The 21,061-nt window shown below is 50.2% G+C and overlaps 1 protein-coding gene across 5 annotated transcripts in view; it reads left to right on the top strand.

Moving 5' to 3' along the window:
* The window catches only part of LOC135216734 (transcriptional regulator ATRX homolog), a 216,205-nt gene that overhangs the window by 108,218 nt on the left and 86,926 nt on the right, over positions 1-21,061 (top strand). For all 5 annotated transcript variants that reach the window (XM_064252200.1, XM_064252198.1, XM_064252202.1 and 2 more), the window contains exon 2: positions 19,761-20,798. In XM_064252200.1, coding sequence (XP_064108270.1) covers positions 19,772-20,798 — 1,027 coding nt within the window. In that variant the 5' untranslated portion in view covers positions 19,761-19,771. The remainder of the gene's footprint in view (positions 1-19,760; positions 20,799-21,061) is intronic.

Genomic DNA, 21,061 nt, shown 5'->3' with positions numbered 1-21,061 from the left:
TGGTGGCTCGACGACAAGAACCTCTTAAGAGGAGTGCCTCTACGCACTCCCCCCCCAGAGATGTTGCTGTTTTCAGACCCATCAACCGAGGGATGGGGCGCACACCTGGAGGAGTTGCTGACTGCAGGTGTGTGGGACCATCACAACAAGCACCTTCACATCAATGTCTTGGAACTCAAGGCGGCGTTCTACGCTCTCCAAGAATTCCAGGACCGCTTGATAGGACACTCAGTGGTGTTGATGTGCGACAACACCACAGTAGTGGCATACGTCAACAAGCAGGGGGGCCTAGTGTCTCTCCCGCTACACCAGTTGACCATGCAGGTGCACGAGTGGGCCATGGCTCACTCAATAGAGCTGTCAGCACGCTACATTCCAGGCAAGAGGAATGTAGTAGCAGACAAGCTCAGTCGTCGGGATCAGGTGATAGGAACCGAGTGGTGTCTACACCCAGAAGTGGCGGAAAGGTTCTTCAACCTGTGGGGGCGTCCAGTCATAGACCTGTTCGCCACCCGGTACAACAAAAAACTCCAGGTTTTTTGTTCAGCCGTGCCGGACCCATGGGCAGCTGCAGAGGACGCTCTTCAACACCCTTGGGACAACCTCTTCGTGTACGCCTTTCCTCCCTTCTGTCTGATTCGGAAAGTGATCAGCCGAGCGCTGGCCACTCCCAATCTCAGGATGATCCTGGTAGCTCCCAACGGCGCCGTTTGGTATCCGGACCTGCTGGCTCTTCTTGCGGAAGAACTGAGAGAGATGCCCCACTGGCACAACCTTCTAGCCCAGCCACACGTAGAATGGTACCACCGAGCAGTCCAGTCCCTACAACTTCACGGCTGGCTGTTATCCACCATCTCTCGCGAACGAGAGGCTTTTCTCGTAGCGCAGCAACAGAGATGGCTGGACACGTCCGACAGTCCTCTGCAGCTGTATACCAGGGGAAGTGGGCCGTCTTCTGTGGATTTCCTCCTATTTCTTCGTCGAGAGAAGCTCCTCTCAGTACCCACAGTCAAAGGATACAGAGCCGCCCTGGCCCTTTTCCTAAAACTGAGGGGACTGGACATCTCGAATTCGTTCGAGATCTCCTTGCTCATGAGGAGCTTCGAAAGGTCTTGCCCACCCAGGGAACTCAGGCCCCCTGAGTGGGATGTGACTCTCGTCCTTAGGAGTTTGACCCGAAGACCCTTCGAGCCACTCCGAGAGTCGTCAGACAGGGATCTGACCCTCAAGACCCTCTTCTTGCTGGCCCTGGCATCGGCAAAGAGAGTAGGGGAACTTCATGGTCTTTCCTTTAATGTTAAACATTCCAGGGGATGGGGATCTGTGACGCTCGATTTCGTCCCGAACTTCGTCGCTAAGACTCAGAATCCGTCGATCCCTGACGACAGGTTCGAGTCTTTCACGATCCCTTCCCTAATGGATTTCACCGACAACGATACGGATGAGATGCTGCTTTGTCCTGTGAGGGCGCTACGGCGCTATCTGAAGAGAACTCGACACCTCAGGCCTGAGTGTCGACGCCTCTTTGTTAGCACTGGGGTTACCAAGAAAGAAGTATCCAAGAACACGCTTTCTTTCTGGCTGCGTGAGGTGATCAGGAGAGCGTACGAGGCTGATGGTAGTGACGACATCCGTACGCTCCGACCGAGAGCCCACGAAGTCAGAGGTATTGGACCCTCTTTGGCGTTCCGTAAGAACTTCTCTGTGGCGCAGGTCCTGAAGGCAGGTGTCTGGGCCAACCAGACTACCTTCACGTCCTTTTACCTTCGGGATATTGGCCACAAGTCCTTGGATACTTTTTCCTTGGGACCTGTGGTGGCTGCTCAACACGTTGTGTAAGCTTACCCAGCACCCGAGCAGGCAGAACAGCATCGATTCCTGGTGTGACTGTAGGAATGAATGTGAATGAGAGTGCGACTGGCTTCTCTTCCCCATCTTTCTTTCCCTCTACCTGTGGGCAGAGGGTCATGGTCGTCACCATGCTGGAAAGGAATTTGATGCAGGTAAGCTACTCGACCGAGCCCCAATCTATCCCTTTAGTTAGGGATAGAAGCAAATATCCTCCACTTTCTCCAACAAGGGGGAGGGAGTGGATGCCTACATGAGACAAACCCATAACTTTATATTGGCTCTTGTAAAGGAGCAAGTTCTTGCTTGCTGGTACAACGAGATACGCTTGCCTCTCTCTTAGTAGTACTTGGCTCAGAGGTCTGACCATTGATCCTGCGGTGCACACCCCGATCAATCGGACAGAGGTTTGGATCCCTCCCTCGCTCTTACGACCAGGGAGGCACTCCAGGGTTGGACGAACACCAGTCTGTTCACCAAAAAGAGTCAGATTCCTCCCACCAATAAGTGAGTCTTCCTATTGTTAAAGGACCGAGGGTTTGTATTACGTATCGGAACAAATGACAATTTGTCGAAAATTGCATTTTTCCTAACTATACAAACCTGAGGTCCTTTACATATAGTCCCACCTCATGCCACCCCTCACTCTGCAACTTTTTGCATGGGCCTAAAGCAAAAGTGATTCTTCACCTCTCGGCCGCATGCACGATCGGACAAGCAGTTAACTACCGTTCTCCCCTTGTTCGAAGCTTACGACCGTCCCAGCTGCCGCTAGTTACCTTCCTATTGTTAAAGGACCTCAGGTTTGTATAGTTAGGAAAAATGCAATTTTGGACAAATTGTCATTTTTCGACAAATTGTTATTTTGTATTACGTATCGGAACAAATGGCAATTTGTCGAAAATTTCATTTTTATACATTCAACTTCCCTGTCAGATATATACTTAGCTATAGACTCCGTCGTCATGACAGAAATTCAAATTTTGCGGCACATGCTACAGGTAGGTCAGGTGATCTACCATCCTGCCGCTGGGTGGCAGGAATAGGAACCATTCCCGTTTTCTAATAAGATTTTCTCTGTTGCCGGTACTGTCAACATTGTTGTTGGTACCTTCTGACAGGATTCTTTTTTCATCGCAATTGATCTTCTAGACCGATTTTTGGTGACGTACTTGGATCGTTGTATATTGGCATACGCTATCGTGGACTGTTTTCTTGATATCGCTTTTGGAATGTGCTATGATGTCTGACTCGAGTGTTGTTGTGAGAGTGTGTGTGAATGAGGGCTGCAGGGTGAGGATGCCGAAGGCTTCGGTAGATCCTCACACTGTATGCAGGCGTTGTAGAAAGTATGAATGTTCTTTTGCTAACACCTGTAAAGAGTGCGAGAGTTTGAGTGCTGAAGAATGGAAGGATCTTACTTCTTATATGAAGAAGCTAGAAAAGGATAGGCTGAGGAAGGCTTCCAAAAGCCGTAGTAGATCTAGGTCTAGGGAACAAGTATCTAGCTTTCTAGCTTCTCTTGCTCATGCATTGATTAATCCTTCTCCCTCTGTATCTGCCCCTTCACCCATTGCAACTCTTACAGATTCAGCTTTGGAGATTGCAGATCTGAAGGCTACCCTTCAAAGAATGCAGGTCAAAATGGCGGCATTAGAAGGTAAGAGTGTTAGTGACGTAACAGTGGACAGTGATGTGAGTGTCCCCAGTGTTGTGGAGGGGGCGTCTGATTGGCTCTACAACGCTCCCAGGTCTAGACCTCTTCCAAGCTCCCTGGCCCAGAGGAGAAGGAATGTCGAAAGCCGTAAGGAGGTTGTAGAGGTTCCCCACCGGTCAGGCGTCCCGAGCGCTTCCCAGAAGAAGCTCCTTCGGTAATCAAGAGAGCCAAGAGAGCCTTTTTGACTCCCGTTGCTGTAAGGGAGCCCCAGGTGCCTTCCAGATCGCCCTCCCCTCCTTCTGACAAGGACAGGGATGCGGTTACTACTCAGATCCTACTAAAAATGCAGGAACAGATCTCCTCCTTAGTTGAAGTTCTCTCCAAGAAACCTCCTCGTAGGAAGGATACCACCCTTCCTATCAAGAGGTCCGCTGTGCGCTCAGAGGTTCCTCCCTCCAAGCGAGAGGCACCAGAGTTCCGATCTCCTGTTCCGTATTCTTCATTGAAGAGTGGAGTTGTGTCCGAGCTTCCTGAGAATGTTCCACCTTCTCCCAAGCAACTAACTCCTAGAGATGAGTGGTCTTCTTCAGACCGAGAAGAACCATCTTGGCGAGAAGCGCCAGGCAGGCCAGAAGCCCCTTCCAGGCAGGAGGATCTTTCCAGGCGAGAGGAGCCTAACAGGCGCGAGGAACTTTCTAGGCACAAGGCGCCTTCAAAGCGCGAACAGACAGCCAAGAGCGAGGAACCTTCTATGCAAGTAGAGCCTAACAGGCATAAGGATCTTTCCAGGCGCGTGGAACTTTCCAGGTGCGAGGCGCCTTCCAGGAGCAAAGAGCCTAGCCGGCGCTTGGAACTATCCAGGCTCGCGGAACCTCCCACACAAGCGGAACGTTCCAGGCGCGTGGAACTTTCCAAGCGCGAATCTCCTTCCAGGCGCGCGGAACCTTTCAGGCGCAAATCGCCTTCCAAGAGTTCTTCTCCTCACAAGCGATCTCCCGCTAGATCTGAACTTCAGACTTCTGCAAGACCTGTTGCATCTTGCGAGAAACTAGAAAAGACTTCTGGTTCTCGTCCAATGGAACATAGAGCGTCTTTTTCGGCCAGCCCTTCCCCGGATAGAAGCCCTTCTACTTCAGATTGTGTGCGATCCACAAAGGACTTACCCTTTTCACGGGATCGTTCTCCTTCAGCTGGACTTGAGCCAGAGGATATCTCGGAAGACGAGTCTCCAGCTAGTGAAGGACTGTCTAATTACAAGACGTTAACCGCACTTTTGCTCCAGGAATACGGAGAATCGCTGAGCCCTGCCGCTCCTCCTTCTCCTCGCTCGATATATTCAAGTAACAAGGCCTCTAAGTCCTCTTCATTCTTGAAAATTAAACCGGCCATTTCATTGAAGAATGCTCTACAGTCTCTCGGTGCTTGGATGAACTCTAAGAAGGACTTGGGAAAGACTGTCTTTTGCATGCCTCCCACCAGACTGACAGGTAGGAGAGGCATTTGGTACGAAACAGGAGAGACCATGGGCCTGTCTCTTCCTGCTTCTGCGGAGTCGGACTTCTCGAGTCTGGTAGACTCTGCCAGGAGACACGCCTTATCCTCTGCACGGGCGACTTGGAGCTTGTCTGAATTAGACCACCTCCTCAAGGGACTCTTCCACGTGTTGGAAGTGTTTAATTTCTTGGACTGGTCCCTTAGGGTGATGGCTAAGAAGTCTCAAGACTCGGAGGGTCTCAGCCCAGAAGTGCTTCATAGCATTCTGGCCTGTATTGACAAGGCAGTCCAGGATGGCTCTGGAGAAGTGACTTCCCTCTTTGGAGCGGGGATATTGAAAAAGAGAGCGGTGTTTGGCTCTTTTTTGACCAAGGCTGTTTCTCCTTCACAGAGAACTGCTTTGCTGTTCACCCCTTTATCAGAGCATCTGTTCCCTTCTCAGTTAGTAAAGGAGATTTCTCACTCACTAACTGAGAAGGCGACCCAGGACCTTCTTGTCCAGTCGGCAAAGAAGAGCAGAACGGTTACGACGGCTGCTAAGAAAGTTTCTCGTCCGCATCAGCCGCCCTTTCGTGGAGGTCCTACGACACGACCCCCCTTCAAAAGGAAGAGTACCGATAAACGAGGAAGGTCAGCCTTCCGTCCCTTTAAAAAGGGAAAATGACGTGCAGAACCTCCAAACACCGGTGGGCGCCAGGCTCCTGGAATACGCGGAAGCCTGGGCCATGAGAGGAGCCGACCCCTGGTTGATGTCGGTTCTGAGGAAGGGATATCTCATCCCCTTCAAGGACAGACCTCCCCTGACTTCAACTCCTCGGGAACTGTCCGCTCGTTACAAAGACCCTGTGCTGAGAAATACGCTCCTTCAGATGGCAGAGCAAATGTGGAACAAGGGGGCCATCGAGCTGGTGCTAGATACCCACTCCGCGGGATTTTACAACCGCCTTTTTCTAGTCCTGAAGGCTTCGGGGGGGTGGAGACCGGTTCTAGATGTAAGTGCTCTGAATCGGTTTGTAGAAAAGGAGAAGTTCCGTATGGAAACTTCTGCATCAGTTCTGTCTGCCCTACGTCCAGGAGATTGGATGGTCTCCCTGGACTTACAAGATGCCTACTTCCATGTTCCCATTCATCCTTCATCGAAGAAGTACCTTCGTTTCGTAATAAAGGAAAAGATTTATCAGTTCAGGGCCTTGTGTTTCGGCCTGTCCACAGCTCCTCAGGTTTTCACGAACCTGATGAAGAACGTAGCGAAGTGGCTTCATTCAAAGGAAATAAACATCTCTCTTTACTTGGACGACTGGCTGATCAGGGCCAGATCGGAGAACCAGTGTTTGGAGGACCTGAAATCGACTTTAGACATGATTCGATCGCTAGGATTACTTGTCAACCTCGAGAAGTCTCAGATGATCCCCAGCCAGAACCTTGTTTATCTGGGGATTCAGATGGATTCTCGGGGTTTTCGAGTTTTTCCCCCTCCCGCCCCCCAGTCAACCGGAGATTGTGCCCTGGCGTGGAGGGCCGTAGGTGCGGGGACTTTAGATCAATTGAAGAATTTGATCCCCATGATTTATGTACTCGGTGCCAAGGGCGAGATTGCTCTCGGGCCGACACTTGCATTGTTTGTGTCTTGGTCAGAGAAGCAGTGAGAGCGCTATGAGGGGAGGAGGAAAGCGCGTAAACCGGCCAAGGTTTCGTCGGAAGGCTTTCTGAAGACACCATTGGTTACAGACATGTCTTCTTCTTTCCTCCCTCCGTGTCAGCTCCCGTGTATGGCTCCTTCCCCTTCGGGGGATGTGTCGCGTTACGCTTCTTCACTCGATCAATCGAGTGTAGAGGAAGGGGCACGGCACCCTGACGTGCAGTTGTACTCGGTGTCTTCCGTTTGCTCGTGGTGGGAACTTCCCCCCCCACACACACACAACACACACTAACCCGACCTTTGCCTCCTCAGGTGTGTCTGCGCTGCGGGTGGAGATATCAAGCAGGTATGATACTCGCTGGGACTCTCGGGCACGCCGAGTATTCAGGGGCTGTTGTATCTCCTGGCTGCATGGGGGACCGGCCCAGTGATGCATGGCGCGGTGACGTCAACGATGACAATGGTGTCGACACCTTGGTATGCCGCTCCTCCCCACCTAGTACACACCCAGCACGTGGCGATGGTGACCCCTACAGCTGCTGTCCAGGACCCGCTGCCGTTTGTGCCTAGGAAGGAGATGAACCCACCGCCTGGTTTTGCTGCCCTCGCCTCAGCCCCTGACTTTCGGTGCCCGAAGAGTTCCCCGCTCGACCTGCCGCCAGTTCCAGTAATCGCCGCCCTGTTTCCAGATCCTGCCGTCTTCGCTCCTGCCCATGGTGTTGCTGCTCCCACCGCAGGTCCCTCCGGACAGGTGCAGCTGGGCCGTGTTGCTTCGGCAACTGCCCCAGCTCCGTCCTGGATGGAGGACCTGACGGTGGTCCTGAGGAAGCTTACGAAGAAGAAGAGGAAGTTGTCGTCATCAGCAGCGGGCTCTTCCCCTTTGGCTTCCGAGGCCCCACAGCCGAGGAAGAAGAAGGTAGCCTCCTCCCCCACTAAGAAGTCTCGCTCAGAGACCTATAAGGGTCTGTCCCACTCTGGTGAGACAGTTAGGGCTTCCGCTGGTCCTCCTGTTCCCTCGGGAACGGGGCCTGTCTCTCCTTCCACAAGGAAGAAGAAGACGGGGGCCAGAGGGGTACCGGCTACCACTGGTACCTCTTCTGGTGTCAGAGGCTCTGCCATGACATCGGGAACTATCTCGGCTGCTCGTTCGCGAGTGGTACAGAGTGTACGGTGACCGTGCAGCCAGGGTCCAGACCGCTGAGCCTGCTCACCGACAGGACCCAGGCATGGAGCGGAAGACTGATGGCAGTCGCTCAGGCGACTCCTGCCAGACTGGCGATTGCTCTCATAGCAATTCCCTGGTCCTCAGGGTTGACGCGACAGTCCCACTGGACCGCACGCGGGCTGAGGCGAGGAAGATGTCCCCCTCGGTCACCAGGCCCAGTCTCGGCTGGGCCAGGTACCGTGACACGTCGTGAGGACGGTGCACGCTCCCACTGTGCCAGTGGACTCTACCAGTCTCCCGACCGTCGCTCCCACCGGGAGTGGACAGATAGGTAGACAGGTAGCAGCTCTCCTGACGCTCGGGACCATCGCTACCGTTCTCGGTCCAGCGGTTCTCCCCAGGGAGACCTGCAGCCTGATTGTCACCGCTGGTTGACAATTGCCTGCAGCCCCCCTAGTCCACTGGCTCTGCTGGTAAGCAGGGGGGGGAGCGTCAGGTCTGCCTCTCCTATCCCTTCAACCTCCTCGGGCTACACCGGTAGGAGCAAGGCGATCAGGAGCGACCGTGAGGAGTGCGCTTCTCACGGTCCCAACGTGGGGCCTACAAGCCTGGCACGGTCTTGGGACCGACCAGATCGTACGCCCAAGTGGTTGGAGAAGACCAAGAGGGGTCTGTCGTGGTTCCTCTTGTGGAAGGAGGAGGATCTAGGGAAGTGTTCTCCCTGGATGGACTTGATTATCCATCTCAGGACGTGATCACTTCCGAGAGGAGGTCATTGCGCTGATTCGTCAGCACAACGACCTCGTGGAAGGATTGGTGCTCCCTCCCTCCGAGCCTCCATCGAGGCTGGAGTTGTTCTGGGGGCCTAAGAAGGAACCCAGGACGATGGCCAACTTGTGGGTCAACCTGGTTCTGAGATGTCAGGACGCAGTCCTCGCTCGAGTGACCAGGTCGGCAGGGCGTGAGGCAGCTTTGGGTCTGAGGAACGGACCGGTGCTGGATTCCTCCTCTCTCTTCCCTAGAGAGATGGTGGACGCTGCGGTGGAACAGCGACGCACTGAAGACAGTGACCGCCTAGTACACCAGGCAGTCTCGAAGGTGTCTGGGCAACCTCGAGTCACTGCGGCCAAGCCTTGGAACTTGGCTAGCGCTTCCTCTGCGGCCAAGATGACTTCCTCGTCGAGGCCGAGAGGAAAGACCCAACCTTCGACTTCTGCTGTAAGGAGTGATCGTCAGCCCTCCACCCAGTCCTCCTTCTCCCGAGGAGGATCCAGGAAGAAGTTGAAGAAGGGGAAACGCTAGGGACGGCGTTCCCCCTCACCTGCTACCGGCGTTGGGGGTGTGCCTGGCGAGCCATTGGGCAACTTGGCAGCTCTACGGAGCCGAGATCTGGATAGTGGATGTCCATCAGGAGGGATATCTACTACCCTTCGAGTCGCGGCCACCCCTCATCTCCAACCCGGTCCATCTGCAGATGTACGTTCCCAGTTCAGCCAGGGACGTAGCGCTTCGGCAAGAGGTAGAAGTCATGCTGAGCAAACGAGCTGTGGAGATCGTATGAGATCAGTCGCCGGGCTTCTACAGCCGACTTTTCCTAGTGGAGAAGTCATCGGGGGGCTGGCACCCGGTGATAGATCTCTCCCTTGAACCGATTCATTTGCCAGACTCGGTTCACGATGGAAACGGTACGCTCCGTGTTCGATTCCATCAGGGAGAACGACTTCATGCTTTCTGTGGACCTGAAGGGTGTGTATTTCCAGATACCCATCCACCAGTCCTCCAGGAAGTACCTCCGCTTCATCCTCGACGAGACGGTGTACCAATTCAGGGCACTTTGCTTTGGTCTCTCAACCGCCCCACAGGTGTTCACGCGAGTGTTCACGCTGGTGTCTGCTTGGGCCCATTCGGTAGGGATACGTCTTTTGAGGTATCTCAACGATTGGCTGGTCCTGGTGAGCTCCTGCTTGCAGTTGCCACAGGACAGGGATTGACTCCTCGAATTCTGCCACGATCTGGGGATCGTGGTGAACTTCGAGAAGTCAGATCTAGAGCCCAAGCAGAGGATGAAGTACCTGGGCATGCTGATCGACTCGGTAGCAGGGTGAGTCTTCCCCTCAGACTTGTGGATCAGCAAGTTCAGGGAGGCAGCCGGACGGTTCCTGTCTCAGAGCAGCCAGTTCAGCTGCTGTTTTCAGATGCATCGACCGAGGGATGGGGCGCACACCTGGAGGAGTTGCTGGCTGCAGGTGTGTGGGATCATCACGACAAGCACCTTCACATTAACGTCCTGGAGCTCAAGGCAGCATTCCTCGTTCTCCAAGAGTTCGAGGAACGGGTGATGGGACACTCAGTGGTGTTGATGAGCGACAACACCACGGTAGTGGCATACGTCAACAAACAGGGGGGCCTTGTCTCCCTCCCGTTGCACCAGTTGACGATGCAGGTGCACGAGTGGGCCGTAGCCCACTCAGTAGAGCTGTCAGCCAGATACATTCCAGGCAAGAGGAATGTAGTGGCAGACAAGCTTAGCTGTCAGGATCAGGTGATAGGGACCGAATGGTCTCTTCACCCAAACATGGCAGAAAGGCTCTTCGACCTGTGGGGGCATCCAATCGTGGATCTGTTCACCACCCGGCACAACAGGAAACTCGAGGTTTACTTCTCAGTTGTGCTGGACCCATGGGCAACTGCAGAGGACGCGCTTCAACACCCGTGGAACAACCTCTTCGTCTATGCCTGTCCCCCGTTCTGTCTGATTCGCAAGGTGATCAGCAGGGTGCTGGTCACTGCGAATCTTCGGATGATTCTGGTGGCACCCAAATGGCCTCAGGCCGTTTGGTATCCGGACCTGCTGGCTCTTCTCACCAAGGATCAGCAGGGTGCTGGTCACTGCGAATCTTTGGATGATTTTGGTGGCACCCAAATGGCCTCAGGCTGTTTGGTATCCGGACCTGCTGGCTCTTCTCGCCGAGGCACCAAGAGAGATTCCCCCCTGGCCCAACCTCCTGTGCCAACCACACGTGGAACAGTACCACCGAGCGTTTTGGTCCATGTGTCTTCACGGCTGGCTGTTATCCACCATCTCTTGCAAGCGAGAGGCTTTTCTCGCCGAGCAGCAACAGAGATGGCAGGGTACCTCAGACAGTCCTCTGCAGCGGTGTACCAGGGGAAGTGGTCTGTCTTCTTTGGTTGGTGTCGTGGATGGGGTCTCTCTCCACTTAGAGCCACTCTTCAGCAGGTAGCGGATTTCCTCGTCTTCCTTCGCCGAGAGAAGCTCCTCTCCGTCTCCCCAGTTAAAGGCTACAGAGCCGCCCTAGCCTTAGTCCTTAAACTTCGGGGAGTGGGCCTTTCCACCTCCATCTAGACCTCCCTCCTGTTGAAGAGCTTCGAGAGGTCTTGCCCACCCAGGGAACTCAGGCCCCCGGGGTGGGACGTGACTCTCGTCCTTAGGAGTTTGACTCGCAGACCTTCGAGCCACTCCGAGAGTTGTCAGACAGGGATCTGACCTTCAAGACCGTCTTTCTGCTGGCCCTGGCATCGGCGAAGAGAGTAGGGGAACTGCATGGTCTTTCCTTCAATGTTAAACACTCGAGGGGATGGGGATCGGTGACTCTCGATTTTGTCCTGGACTTCGTAGTGAAGACTCAGAACCCTTCGGTCCCTGATGACCGGTTCGAGTCATTCACGATCCCCTCCCTGAAGGACTTCACCAACAACGATGCAGATGAGATGCTGCTTTGTCCTGTGAGGGTGCTGTTGGGGTTTGGGCCAACCAGACCACTTTTACCTCCTACCTTTGGGATATAGCCCACAGGTCCTTGGACACTTTTTCCTTGGAACCTGTGGTGGGTGCTCAACAGGTTGTGTAGCTTACCCAGCTCCTTCGCCGGACAAGGTAGCATCTCATCCGTGTGAGACTGCTTGAATGGAAGATTGAATGAGAGTGTGACTGGCTTCTCTTCCTCCTCTTTTCTTACCTATCCCTGTGGGCAGAGGGTGGCGGTCGTCACTACACTGGACAGAATGCTGATGCAGGTAAGCTACGTGACTGAGTCCCATTCTATCTCTTTCATAGTTCCTCGCTGGCCGAGTGGTTTTCGAGCTGGGCTGCCAATCCGGTGGTCCGAGGTTCGATTCTCGGCTCGGCCAACGCGGAATCAGAGAAATTTATTTCTGGTGATAGAAGTTCATTTCTCGATATAGTGTGGTTCGGATCCCACAATAAGCTGTAGGTCCCGTTGCTAGGTGACCAATTGGTTCCTAGCCACGTAAAAATATCTAATCCTTCGGGCCAGCCCTAGGAGAGCTGTTAATCAGCTCAGTGGTCTGGTAAAACTGAGATATACTTTTTTATCTCTTTCATTAGGGATAGAAGTGTTTATCCGCCACTCCCCTAACAAGGGGGAGAGTGGATGCCAACAAGAGACAAACCCAAGACTTTATATTGGCTCTTGTGTAGGAACTAGTTCTTGTTTGCTATTCATAAGAGGCATGCTTGCCTCCCTCTTATGAATTTGGTCCAGAGGTCTGACCACTGATCCTGTCCAAAACGATCTTTCATAACTTTGGATGATCGGAATGGTGGGGGGGAGAGTAAAATGGCCTTTGCTGATGTACAGTCCTGTTCAAGTGCAGGATTGTGATCAGTTTATTATTTTCATTTCATTTCGCATTTTTCCATCTAGCCATACTTTCATTTCAGCGCTGAATGATTTTATAGGTCCCAGCGCTTGGGCTATGCCCTAAATTCCATAATCCATCCATCCAATCAGTTGGACAGAGGCTAGGATCCCTCCCTCTGCTCTTACGACCAGGGAGGGAACCAAGGTCGGACGAACACCAGTCTGTTCGTCAGACTCAGATTCCACCCACCAATAAGTGAGTCTTCCATATGTAAAGGACCGAGGGTTTGTATTACGTGTCGGAACAAATCACAATTTGTCGTAAATTGTATTTTCATACAATCAACTTACCTGTCAGATATATACATAGCTAAGACTCCGTCGTCCCCGACAGAAATTCAAATTTCGCGCCACTCGCTACAGGTAGGTCAGGTGATCTACCGGCCTGCCCTGGGCGGCAGGACTAGGAACCATCCCCGTTTTCTATCATATTTTCTCTGTCGCCGGTGGTATCAACATTGTTGCTATTACCTCCTGACTTAGATTCTTATTTCATCCTTTGATCATCGTTTATCGGCTTTTTGGTGACGTATCTGGATCGTGTTTTGGCATTCGCTACTGTGGACTGTTTTTGGAATTGCTTTTTGGATTTTTCTCAGTATGTCTGATTCAAATGTGAGTGTGAGAATGTGTGTGAATGTAGGCTGCAGGGTGAGGATACCGAAAGCTTCGGTTGATCCTCACACTGTATGTCGTAAATGTAGGGGGTTTCAGTGTTCTGCTACTAATACTTGTCATGAATGCGAGGGATTAAATGCAGAAGAGTGGAAGACTTTAACTTCTTATTTGAAGAAGTTAGAGAGGGATAGGGTTAGACGTCTGAAAGGTGTGAGTCAAGCCATTGAGCCTTTTAATGATACTTATTCTAATCCTAATGATTTAGATTCTCCCTATGTGTCTAATTCACAAAGTGTACTTTCGGAATCGGCCTCGGAAATCGCCGATCTGAAAGCTACTATTCGAGACATGAAGTCCAAAATGGCGGACTTACAAGGTAAGGCTAGTGAAAGTGAGCATTACAGTGAAGTGAGTTCTCCCAGTGTTGTGGAGGGGGCGTTTGATCGTCCCTGCGACGCTCCCAGGCCTAGACCTCTTCCAAGCTCCCATGCCCAGAGGAGAAGGAAAGTCGAAAGCCTTAAGGAGGTCGTGGGGAATCCCCAACGGTCAGACGTCCCTTCAGCAAGCTCTGTTTCGTGGCAGGCTGCTCAAGGGCGCTTTAGAAAAAGCGTCCTTCGTGAGTGTTTTTCTAATCCTCTCCCTCTCCCTCACCTAAACGAGGGTGGAAGGAGTCGGATTTATCGAGGCCTCTGAAACGGCATTTGAAAGAACCCGAAATTGATTCGAGCCCAGAGCGTTTCTCAGATGACGCTCCCTCTTCTATTAAGAAGGCGAAGGTGGCGTCAGCGTCACCCGACGAGGACGCAGAAGAACCCTTTCCTACTTCTCCCCCGATTGATGACGAAAGGCGTCATGCAGTTGACGTGGGAGAAGCTTCAAGGAAGATTATCATGGCAGTACAAGAACAACTGGCCTCTTTGGTGGGAGTTTTAGCGCCTCGTAGGAAGGACGTTGCGCTTCCAATCAAGAAGTCTCGTCCTCTCTCCCCTGCTAAGCGAGAAGCATCATGCAAACGTGAAGCTTCTAAACATATCGCAGAAGCTTCGGGTTCGAGAGCGAGATCGGGAGCTTACGGAAGACACGTAACGCCAGAGAGACGTGAGACGTCTTTTAGGCATGAAGCGTCTTTGAAAGCTGATTGTAGACGCGAAGCTCCAACCTATATTTTGGCGCCAGTTAGGACGCCTTTTGAGAGCGGAGCGTCTTCCAGACGCGAGGCGTCTTCCGGACGTCAGCAGCCACGTAAGCGGGAGGCGTCAGCCAGGACGCTTGGCGGACGAGAAGCGTCATCCAAGCGGGAAGCGTCTTCTATTTATGGAGAGAAGCCTGAGCTTTGGGCGCCTTCCAGGGCTATTAAAGCGGGGAAGAGGAAGGAATATCATTCCCTTAGCCCCTCTCCTATTAGGAGTTTGTCTCCTCCAGAGGAAGAACGTACGGAGTTGGGAGCGGAGACTCATTTAGATCCCGAGTTAGAAGTAAACTCGGACGAAGAATATCAAGGAAGAGAAGGACTGTCGAACTATAAAGTTTTGACTGCCTTGCTTCTAGAGGAGTATGGAGACGACTTGACTCCTGCCGCTCCTCCTTCTCCGCGCTCTCTGTTTTCGAGTGCTAAGACGAAGAAGTCTTCGTCTTTTCTCAGAATGAAGCCCGCCATTTCAATGAAGAGGGCTCTTCAGTCCTTAGACTCTTGGATGAAGTCTAAGAAGGACTTAGTCAGAACGGTCTTCTGCATGCCTCCAGCGAGACTAGCTGGTAAAAGAGGCATTTGGTATCAGACGGGAGAGAATATGGGTATTGCTCTTCCGTCTACGTCAGAAGCGGACTTTTCGACCTTAGTTGACGCTTCACGTCGACAAGGTCTGAACTCGGCACGTATTACTTGGGGCATTTCTGAACTGGACCATCTCCTCAAGGGACTCTTTCATGTATTGGAAGTTTTCAACTTCTTAGATTGGTCCCTTGGGGGTGATGTCCAAGAAAGCCCATGATTCTGAAGGAATCGAACCAGAAGTCCTTTTGTGCATATTGTCTTGTATAGACAAAGCGGTGCAGGATGGCTCGTTTGAGATCTCCTCTTTGTTTGGAGCAGGTCTTCTAAAAAAGAGGACGGTATATAGTGCCTTTTTAACCAAGGCAGTCTCCCACGCTCAGAGGGCAGCGCTGCTGTATTCGCCTTTGTCTGACTTTTTGTTCCCTTCTCAGTTGGTGAAGGACATTTCTCGTTCTTTAACTGAGAAGGCGACTCAGGACCTTCTGACGCAGTCAGCAAGGAAGAAGAAGCCTGCTTCTACACCTGACAAGAAAGGACCGAGTACATCGGTTCAGCCCTTTCGAGGTGGCCCTACCTCCAGACCTCCCGCAAGAAGGAAGGCTCCTGAGAAGAGAGGTAGGTCTGCCTTTCGTCCCTTTAAAAAGGGAAAGTGATGCTTCTCTCCTCCAAGCACCAGTAGGTGCCAGGCTCCTGGGATTTGTGGAGGCCTGGACACTTATAAACGCAGACGCGTCATCGTTGTCTGTAATAAGGAAGGGATATCGTATCCCTTTCCTGAACACTCCTCCCCTAACGTCAATACCACGGGAACTAACAGCCAAGTACAAGGATCCTGTGCTGAGGGATACTCTTCGATCGATGGTGGAACAAATGTGGGACAAAGAGAGCGATAGAACTAGTACTGGATCAAAACTCCCCGGGGTTTTACAATCGCCTTTTTCTGGTTGCGAAGGCCTCGGGAGGCTGGAGACCAGTACTAGACGTCAGCTCTCTGAACAAATTTGTTCGGAAGGAGAAGTTCTCGATGGAGACTTCTGCCTCAGTCCTTGCGTCATTGCGACAAGGAGATTGGATGGTGTCTCTAGATCTCCAGGACGCCTATTTTCACGTCCCGATCCACCCTTCATCGAAGAAGTACCTCCGTTTCATGACGGGGGGAAGGATCTTTCAGTTCAGAGCCTTGTGTTTCGGCCTGTCCACAGCTCCTCAGGTCTTCACAAGCCTGTTGAAAAATGTGGCGAGGTTTCTTCACCTCAAAGGAGTAAATATCTCTCTGTATCTGGACGACTGGCTCATCAGGGCCAGGTCAGAGAGACAGTGCTTGGAGGACCTGACGTTAACTTTAGATCTGATCAAAGCGTTGGGATTGCTCGTGAACCTCGAGAAGTCGCAGCTGACCCCCAGACAGAACTTAGTCTATCTGGGGATTCAGATGGATTCTCGGGGTTTTCGATTATTTCCTTCGCAAGAGAGAATCGCAAAAGGTTTGCAGATAGTCTCTCTCTTCTTAAGGAAGGAACAGACGTCGGCGAGGGAATGGTTGAGCCTTCTAGGGACCCTTTCCTCGCTCGAACAGTTCTTCCGCTAGGAAGACTTCATTTACGTCCGCTTCAATTCTTCCTCAAGAAGTCTTGGAGTTGGAAAACTGGACAACTTTCGGACGCCTTTCCCATTCCAGTGGAGATAAGACCGCACCTGGAATGGTGGTTGCCCCCTCTGAAAGAGAACAAAGGGATCTCTCTAAGAACCCAGAAACCCAGACCTAGTGTTGTACTCCGACGCGTCGGAGAAAGGTTGGGGAGCAACATTAGGCTCGAAGGAGGTGTCAGGCACCTGGGAACCAGCGCAGGTGTCTTGGCACATAAACTGCAAAGAGCTCTTCGCCGTGCATCTGGCTTTGAAGAGTCTAGAACCTCTGGTGTCGAACAAAGTAGTGCAAGTAAACGTGGACAACACCACCGCACTTGCCTACATTCGAAAACAGGGAGGGACTCACTCCTCGTTCCTTTACGAGCTGACGAGAGACCGTTTGCTTTGGACGTCTCACAGGAACATCTCCCTTCTGACAAGGTTCGTTCAGGGAGTAAAGAATGTGAGGGCGGACAGACTCAGCAGGAGGAACCAGGTCCTTCATACAGAGTGGACCCTACACGAGGAGGTGTGTCAAGATCTCTGGTCGCTGTGGGGGACACCTCATGTGGATCTCTTTGCCACATTCATCTCCAAAAGGCTGGCAGTCTTTTGCTCGGTCGTGGAAGACCCAAGAGCTCTTATGGTAGACGCCTTCCTGCTAGATTGGTCTCGCGTAGACGTCTATGCTTTTCCTCCATTCAAAATCCTGGGACTAGTACTAAAAAAGTTTGTGGCGTCAAAGGAGACGAGGATGACATTGATAGCCCCCTTTTGGCCGGCCCAAGATTGGTTCACGGAGGTGGTAGAGTGGATCGTAGACTTTCCCAGATCCCTACCAAGAAGGATGGATCTTCTCAGACAGCCACACTTCAAGAGGTATCATCAAAACCTCCCCGCTCTCGCTCTGACTGCCTTTCGACTATCGAAAGACTCGTCAGAGCGAGAGGGTTTTCTCGCGAAGTTGCAAGCGCGATCGCGAGAGCACTCAGAACCTCCACTACGAAAGTATATCAGTCGAAGTGGGAGGTTTTTAGAAGGTGGTGTAGAACTAAGAAGTTGTGCTCCTCCACTACCTCTATAGCGGAAATTGCTGATTTCCTTCTATTCCTGAGAGAGCAATCTCATCTAGCTGTATCCGCAATAAAGGGATACAGAAGTATGCTCTCGGCAGTCTTCAGGAATAGAGGATTAGATCTGGCAGATAATAAAGATCTCCACGATCTCATAAGGTCCTTTGAGACTTCAAAGTCGAAGGAACTGGTCCCTCCGAACTGGAACCTAGACGTGGTTCTCAAGTTTCTTTCATCTGAAAGATTCGAACCTCCTCATCTGGCTTCGTTTCAAGACATCACCAGAAAATGCCTATTCCTATTATCTTTAGCTACGGCAAAGAGAGTTAGTGAATTACATGCTCTGCAGGATAAAGTAGGTTTCAAGGGAGACTCAGCTATTTGCTCGTTTAAGACCCTGTTTTTAGCTAAGAATGAGAATCCCTCGAATCCCTGGCCTAAGTCATTCGAAGTCAAAGGCATATCGAGTCTCGTAGGAAGAGAAGCAGAAAGATCTCTATGCCCTGTAAGAGCTCTAAAGTTCTACATTCAGAGAAAGCATCAGATGGGAGGCTCTAGACAAGGTCTTTGGTGCGCAGTAAAAGACCCCACAAGACTGATGTCCAAGAATGCTCTGGCATTCTTTGTGAGGAACGTCATTACAGACGCGCATAAGGTCTGTTCTGACGAACAGTTGCGACTGTTGAAAGTTAAAGCTCATGAAGTGAGAGCAGTAGCGACGTCTCTCTCATTTCATAAGAATATGTCGCTTAAAAACATCATAGATACGACATTTTGGAGATGCAACTCAGTATTTGCATCTCGTTACTTGAAAGACGTTCGTATGACATATGAGAAGTGTTTTTCTCGGGTCCTTTCGTATCGGCGGATACGATTCTGGGTACGGGAGCCGACACCAATCCTTAAAAGTATATACTTTTCTTCTTTTTAGATATGGTCTGGAGTCTCTTCGAACAATGGAGGACTTGGTTTAGCACGGGCGGCCGTCTATGTTGTTCAGTAAGAGAATCTTGTCATATCTAATTAGATGAGTATAATTTTTTTTTTAGAAATTATGTATGTGTGCGTAGTGGTTTTTGAGCTACGGTTGTTGTGAAGAGTTCGGGGATAACTCGGAACAATCCTTAGTTCTAACATATGGTTAGGATCAGGTGGTCGGGATTGGTTGTGTGCTCCTTCATAAGGTGTATTGTCATATAAGTGGATCAGCACCCATTGACAAAGTCCTTTCAGGCTCTGCCGAGTAAGCGGATAAGACCCCATCGGCAGACCCACAAGAACTCTTGGCCATAGATCATATATCTCGCTAAAGTTTCTTGAGGTGATGCAGACTACTGGGCAAACACCCACGAAGTCTACCACCTATCAGGTAGGAACCAAGGTTTTATTTATACCTTCAACATATGTTGTTTACCTGTCTATTCCATATAGTAGCTGTCTCTTACCCTCCACCGAAGGGTGCCAATCAGCTATGTATATATCTGACAGGTAAGTTGATTGTATGAAAATGATATTGTTATGTTACAATAAAGTTTCATACATACTTACCTGGCAGATATATACAATTAAAGGCCCACCCAGCCTCCCCGCAGGAGACAGGTGGAAGAGAGAAAATATGATAGAAAACGGGGATGGTTCCTAGTCCTGCCGCCCAGGGCAGGCCGGTAGATCACCTGACCTACCTGTAGCGAGTGGCGCGAAATTTGAATTTCTGTCGGGGACGACGGAGTCTTAGCTATGTATATATCTGCCAGGTAAGTATGTATGAAACTTTATTGTAACATAACAATATCATTTTTCCTAACTAATCAAACCTGAGGTCCTTTACACATAGTCCCACCTCATGCCACCCCTCACTCTGTTCCTGGGCCTAAAGCAAAGTGAATGTTTACCCTCTAGTCGGGCGGGACTCCCGACCATCGGACAAGCAGTTAACTACTGAACCACCTTGTTCGAAAGCTTACGACCGGTTCCAGCTGCGCTGTAAGTATATTCCATATGTAAAGAACCTCAAGTTTGTATAGTTAGGAATAATAAAATTTACGACAAATTGTGATTTTTGGTTTTATTAGCTTAGGAAGTTGTTCAGCATTGAGTTGTTTTGAAGTTACCAGATGTTAAGACATGAGCATAAAAGAAGCCTTAAAAAGTACTGTAATCTGATGTTTATCTGTTTTTCAGGTTCATCTAACATGGTTGAAGTAAACAATGATCCGTGTGCCAATGGCATTTCTGTTGAAAAATTTTTCATGAATGAAATAACCGATGATATGATGGGAAACAAAAAGTGTCAATTAATACCAGCTTATAAGTTACACAAAGTTATTGGATACAGTTTAGTAAAAGACAAAGAAAATGTTGCTGTTTCCATCTGGCCGGAGACCAAACAAAAACGTAGCATAAATGCTAAGCCTGCAAATAATAAAACTAACAGACAGGTGTTGCAGGTAAAGAATAACAATGCTGTAATATCGTCCAATAAGAATGCATTAAGTAAGACTTCTACAAAGCAGCAAAAAAGAAAGAGGAGTTTGAATAGTGAGCCAGAAAATGAAAATTCCCAACCATCCAAGGTAAGGAAATTGAAAGCTGGGAAAACTGACACTAAAGTTATACATAAAAATGGTCCTAATGCTGGTAGAGGAAAGGAAGATAAAAATGAAGACACCAAATCATTAGCAAATAAGCGCAGCCAAAGAGCTAGTTCAAAGAGCGCTGGCAGTACTCATCAGGAAATAAAGTCACCTGAAAGATGTAGGAAACGAGGTTGTAAGCCCAAGACAGTAAATAGAGAAAATACTGACCACCCTAAAGTGGTTGAAGAGGGAGATAAAATGTTAAGGGTCATTGATGAAAATTGTAACTTATCCATGATTCTGAGGCGTAGACAATCCAAACCTCATCTGTGGCGTTTATGTTGTTCTGACAGTGAAGATGAATCTTGGAGTCCTAATTTTGGAAAAAAAGGAAAAAAAAAAGCTAAAAGGGGTGGTGAGAAACGTGCAAAAGAACCTGCAAAGGAAAAAAAGCCTGTAAAAAACCAATGTTCCTCAAAAACAAATAAAGATATAAAAAGTAATGATAAGGTAAGAATGGAGCAGACTGGAAAAAGGACCAGCAAACCCAAGAAAAATCAAGAGAACCTTCAAGAAAAGAAGATTCATGGAGCACAGCATAAATCAGTACAAAAAAAGGAAGTAGTACACAAAAAGCCAGAAGGTATGTATAGATTATTTAAAGCTCAGTATTTGGTGTTTTCTAATGTAGTTGTACTGCGTGTGTAATATTCCTTCCATCTTTTAAATAGGTCATTCAGCAACCTTTCTTAATTATCTTTGTAAAGCCAGATGTGGTTTTGATATATATAACTTATTTTTACTAATGCCATTATGGTGGTTTCTTTGAGCTGTAAATTTTGACTTGAATGTTTAATAGTGTCTATGAGAATTCAAACCTTCATTTTTTTTATGGATTGCCTTCAG

This window comes from Macrobrachium nipponense, chromosome 6, assembly GCF_015104395.2.
Source record: "Macrobrachium nipponense isolate FS-2020 chromosome 6, ASM1510439v2, whole genome shotgun sequence".
In the NCBI taxonomy this organism is placed as follows: Eukaryota; Metazoa; Arthropoda; class Malacostraca; order Decapoda; family Palaemonidae; genus Macrobrachium; species Macrobrachium nipponense.
This window is presented reverse-complemented; position numbering and strand designations above follow the sequence as displayed.